This window comes from Gloeophyllum trabeum (genome assembly GCF_000344685.1).
Source record: "Gloeophyllum trabeum ATCC 11539 unplaced genomic scaffold GLOTRscaffold_00031, whole genome shotgun sequence".
NCBI classification, from domain to species: Eukaryota; Fungi; Basidiomycota; class Agaricomycetes; order Gloeophyllales; family Gloeophyllaceae; genus Gloeophyllum; species Gloeophyllum trabeum.
The window spans coordinates 1-5,819 of NW_006920440.1; the positions used below are offsets into that span (position 1 = coordinate 1).

The following is a 5,819-nucleotide window of genomic DNA, read 5'->3' on the forward strand; positions in this document are numbered from 1 at the left end:
AGGATACCCGGACTATATCAAGCCGAAGGCCTTCCGGACTCGCAAGAAGTCCATACCGGAGGGTGAGAACGGCACCAACGTCGGCAGGAAGATGGCGATACTCGGTAATGTGGCCCAGCCTACGACGGCGATAGCTAGAAGTTGGGTGATCATAGACAGTGAGAGTATCATATACCTCATGTCTGCCGGATCCCTGGGTCCCTCGAGCCTGAGATGCGGCTGTTGGGGGTGGACCGGGAGAAACCGTTGAAGTCTGCATGACGGGGTTAGGATGGGTGGATGCTCCTCGACTCTGAGATGGGCCTGCCGAGGACAATTCGAGAGAACCAGCCGAGGGAGTGTGTCCGCGAGATGCAGCGGCGGCTTGGGGAGCGGGCCGCCCTGCTGGGGACGACTCGAGCGAACCAACCGAAGGAGGGAGTCCACGAGGTGCAGTGGGGGGTCGGGGAGGGAGCCGTCCTGCCGGGGACGACTTGAGCGAACCAACCGAAGGAGGGAGTCCACGAGGTGCAGCGGGGGGAGGGCGCGGATCAGATGCACCAGCAGTTGGTGGGATGGCTCCTCGATCAACGTGCTGAGTGTATCCGCGATAGTCAGTGGCGACTTGGGGAGCGGGCAGGTCAGGGGCACCAGCAGTTGGTGGACCCGTGTTCCGAGCGACCACAACATCATCCCCACCCCATTCATCGCCAAAAAACTCTTCATCCGATTCATCCAACAATTCATACCCCCTCGCAGTCACCGGCTTCGGATCAATTGCGTCGTAGACATCCCATTCGTTGTTGATAGGATCGAACGCCAATCTGGACCTATCCAAGGACTCCCAGTACTCCTCCGTAACGTCACTGCGCATTACCACTTGGCGAAGGTGTACAGGCTTTACTTCGTCAATGATGACCCATTCGTAAACCTTGGCCTTTGCGGGGAACGGGAAGGTCTTGCTGTTGGCTTCCCTCGACCTCCATTGCTGCAACTCCCTACTGCTAGCAGAGGTGAAGCGCCTCGTTCGCTCCTCGTCCCGCCTTGCCATGAATTCCCAAAACGTTTCACCCTCGTACTGGCCACCACTTCCTGGTATCTTCTGCCTGACCACACATCTGGCAGATGAAGATGTGGTGCCTGCATGCGGGGCATCACCACTGGACAAAAGACTCCTGAGTTGCGGAGGTGGAAGCGTGGAGTCTCCAGGGACACCTGGTGTAGCCCTGCGCATCCTTTCCACCATTTCGACAGTTGGACAATAGGGCCACAACTCGGGGGCAGTGGTCGTATTCCACTGGGTCCGAGCAAAATTCGCATAAGAACCCCAGTAGAAGAAAAGTGGTACGTCTGCATACGCCATCACTGGGAACTCGTCCCACCACTGATGCTTTCGTACGATAACCAGCCCCGCGCGGGAAGGGCCTGGGGCAGACATGAGCGCAGATGCAAATAGGGTATCTACCCAATCAGGTGGCAAGACAGTTGCCGCAATCTCATAGGCCTTGGGTGGTATATATCCTGGTCGGTATTGCACGGTATCCCGCTTATATTCAAGTCTAGCTGCCATGTAACTAACATAGGCTGCGAGCGGGACAAAAGCATCGCGGCAACGGATAACGCGCCATCCACACTTTTTCCCTCGAAATGGCTCTCGTAGACCAAATTCAGTGGGGAGCCGGAAAGGTTTGAGGAGGAGGGAGTGGAGGGATAGTCGAGTGGCAAACAGCCGAGCCAGCTCAACAAGCCTCTCCTCGAGTTCCGTCCACTTTTTCAGTAGGCTTTCCTGTAGATGCCACCCTCCCGGACCTTTGACGAGCGGTACAGAGGCCTTGGTTACATCCAGGCATTCGAATGGCCCATCCCACTTGATGAAAGGGGTTCGCACAACCCAAGCTTGCCACGGAGTTGAGTCTTCAGCCCATGACGTTTCCCGGGTGTCTCGAGGCTCCTTTTCATAAACATAGATACTTATATCGTTGGGGAGAGTTTGACGGTTGGGCGAGCTATATACACGGGTTTGCGTGTCTATTATAACGTATGTGCATTTGGAATGAGGTCTGTACGACGCATAAGCGCATGATCAGCATAAACTGAGTGTGGACACATACTCTGACGACATGACCACAAATTGATTGATCTGACTAGGCAGACGTGTATCCTTGGACAAAGGCCTGACTGGAGGGTCTGACTGAAGAGAGAGCGCTGGGATGCAGCAGTGAAATAGGTGGTCGATATTGCACGGTGAACGGAGCACCGCACAGAATAGGTTCAGGGAAATCCTTGGACGGTGTCGCAAGGATCAGGGCAGCTGCGGATACTGCCAGCAAAACACGTATCCTTCGTTGTGGTAGCGAAGCTGGTGTGGCGAGGCGAAGGCAGCTATGCAATAGCAACAGACCAATCCTCGGACAAAGTCGCAAGGATCAGTATAGAGAAGAAAGCTCGAATCCTAGGACAACGTCGCAAGGATTCGTAGAGAACAAAGCGGGAAAGGACGATCGCTGAACAGCGGATTGCGGTGGCTGTACTCGTGAGAATTGCCATGCAGCGGCTTCTCTACTGATACCGCGGCTTGACCGCGGCTTCATACATATACTCGCGTGGAGGCACAGCCACCCAAAAGCTGATATCACGCGCGTTGTCCCCTCTTTCTCCTCAAACTAATCCTTGCGACACTGTCCGAGGATTGGTCTCTATCTCTTCGTCATCCTTGCGACATCGTCCAAGGACTGATTTCATGATCCTTGCGACACAGTCCAAGGATTGTCCTACTTTCCTCACACTTCCCTACGCCGGTTCTGGCCTTTGCCGCCTCTCATTTGCATCATGCCTCTGAGCCTGCTGGCCGCTCCTCCGGCTCATGCGCACCATCCTGCCCGCTCAAACTTGTAGTCGCCTGCGATAATAGCCTCCACAGCGATCCTCCTCTTCCAGTTGAATACGGAACTCGGTCTCAGGTCCCCTGCCATTGATCTTACTGTCATCGCTCGTGTATTCTACTGTTGTCCTCTTTCGACTTGTCCTATGTACACCTAGGCAACACATAATGTACTGATTCTGAAGTTTGATGGACCATTGGAAAGGGGATACTCTAATATGGCCGTGGCAGACTTGTACGCCATCCTAATCTTCTGCAAGTCAGATGCCCTATACAGGGTCATCCATACGTAAGGGGAAATCATGGACAGGGTATGTTTGCGCAGTATATACATACATCATTGTAGTATATTACTTAACCCGACGCTAAAACCATCCATTGGAAGTCCTCATTGGAAGGACTGAACTTCTCCTTGCGCAATACTCCATGCTGTGGATCGTCGAGCCACTGCGAATCATAGAAGCTTGAAGGAAGTCCTGCAAGTGGCTGTCGCTGGGTCGTCCCACATGGGCCCCCGCGAAACCTGGGTGCTGGTTTGGAGCCACGACTGTCCTTGATACCATCGGCGTCCCGCTGATCATCGATGATCTTCAACTCCCTCTCGATATTTCGCCGCCAAGGCATGCGACGGACGCGATATCCGTTCGTCTCATCATCCGTATCATCCGAGCTGGTACCATCCTCCCCGTACCGTTCTATGATCGACTTTAGGTACGTCCAGAACGGGACGTCCTGTTCATTTCTCTCGGACTTCAGGATGATAGTTTGATCGATGGTAGACAGTCTTGTCTTGTATTTCTGCGTATATAGTATCGTGAATATAGACTCCACCATGCGATGGAACGTGCGTACCCCACGACGCCGGGTGTTTACCCGCGCTTTCTTATGGATACCTCCGTATTTGTCCTGCAGGCGGGTACGATGTTCGTCCTGAGTCTCGACTGTACCGTCTCTGTCACGCTTGGGCTGTACTGACCACCACTCAGCGCGAAGGTGGTCAACCCTATTCGTCAGCATGAACTTGACATACCAATCAGGCCGCGCCTCCATGGGAACACGTCTTTCTAGTCGCTGTTGGCATAGATCACGGGCCTTTTCTATGAGGATCTCGACCAGCCGTTGGTTCCAACGGGAATCCTTGACTGCAGCCCCCATATCAATGTATAAGTTGTTGGCATCAGGGCCGTCGGGACCCCCATCATTGTATGCATCCACTGCCAGTGGGTCGGCTCGGGGACGAAGAGCAATGTCGCTATCTGTCTTGATATCAAAAGACTTGCGGACAGCCTCTCTGCAAAGGTCCTGAAAATGCCCCAATCCGTTAGATGACGCTGAGTTACATACGGGTCATACGGCATACCAGGTAGTCCTTATGTGCCTCCGGATTCTTCTCCTTCAGTTTGTTGTACTCTTCCTTTGTCTCAGTCAAAGCGCTGGCCCGCTTGCGCCGAGGGGTTCTTTGCGGTCGATAGTTTACTGTCCGTGATGAACCGGGCGAAGCAGAAGTGAACTGTTCCAGGACGTCCTCGAGAGCCTCCTCAAGAGCCTGATCTGTTCGTCTCTTGAGCTCTGCTGCCAATGTCGAAAGGTCTAGTGGTGGAGCAGGTGGAGCAGCGGTTGTCGAAGCCTGAGGCGCAGGATGCTCTGACTCCTGCACGACATGCCATTTCAGACGACGACAACAATGTATCCCACTGAGCACGTACACTTCCAGAATTGAGAGCATGAAGGGTCTGCCAGACGCCCTTCTTCTTCCTGCCATTGTGGCGAAGGTTGCGAAGTTCTTTCTCGGTTAACTGATACCCTCCAGAAGAAGTCGTGGGGGAAGAGGGAGCCCTATGACCAGAGCCAGCGGGGCTAGCTTCTGTTTCGGCAGAACCAGGCTCCCCTCGAGGAGCTGAAGTACCAGCGCTAAGCGATCCATGTATCTTAGCCATGAGTTGCGCAAGTTCAGACTGCCTCTTTGCCTATCGTACAGTAAGTACATGATCATGAGAATGAAGTGGTGCGGCACCGTACCTCCAACTCGGCAAGCTCACGCTGCCTACGTGCCTGCAGTGGTGTGAGGAAATGATGTGCCAGTGAAGAGGGGGCCTTACCTCCGATTCGTCAAGTGCGGCCTGCATCACCTGGAGCTTGTCAAGCTCGCGCTGACTTCGTGCCTGCATTCAAATGAGACTTGGGGTATCAGCACAATAGATTAGGCGTACTTCTGCTTCAACCAGTGCTGACTTCATCGCTTGCATCTACCAATGGACGCATAAGTATGGCCTTGAAGATTCGCGTTAATTACAGGCTTACCTGCGCTGCGGCTGCGTTCTCGGCCTCCTGCCGTGTTTTTATAAACTTCAGAGATGTAATGTCAGGACATAACCGCTTCCCTAGTCGTGATAAACCTTACCTTCATCATCTCAGACATATGATTCTGGCTTTCTGCCATTTCTCGCTTCCAAGCCTCTTGTTCAAGACGCGCCCGATCCCTCTCTTCACGTACCATAGCAATCAGCTCTTCCCTGTCTCTCTATTAACCCCAGTTGTTGGAAGTCAGCACTGCTAATGACCTGCGGTACACGAGAATTCGCACCTTTGCCTTCTCCTGTTCCTGCCGCAGTTGAGCATGGGCCTTCTCCATCTCCATGCGGTATGTGGCAGAGAAGTCCGCCTCCTGCACCCTCACTCGCACACTAGACGTTGATGCTGGCTGTGGGGTTGGCGTATCATCTAGTCGTCGTTTGTACTTTGCTGCATTCGACGGCTGCTGCTCCACCGGCGGTCCAGATGTTGGTGTATTCGACGACGGCTGTCCGGGAGGCGGTACAGACTTCGATATATTCAACTGTGGCTGCACGGCCGGTGGTACGGACTTGGGTACATTCGACGGCTGGCCCGCAGGTCGTACAGACTTGGGTACATTCGACGGCGGCTGCCCGGGAGGTGGTACAGACTTTGGTATATTCGA

The 5,819-nt window shown here is 53.9% G+C and overlaps 1 protein-coding gene across 1 annotated transcript in view; it reads right to left on the minus strand.

Annotated features, from left to right (window-relative positions):
* Positions 1-373: 373 nt before the first annotated feature.
* The window catches only part of GLOTRDRAFT_50908 (uncharacterized protein), a gene marked incomplete at both ends in the record, with an annotated part of 6,316 nt that continues 870 nt past the window's right edge, over positions 374-5,819 (minus strand). The window contains 2 exons of the mRNA XM_007873144.1: positions 374-558; positions 5,546-5,804. Of these exons, the coding sequence (XP_007871335.1) occupies positions 374-558; positions 5,546-5,804 (444 nt within the window). The remainder of the gene's footprint in view (positions 559-5,545; positions 5,805-5,819) is intronic.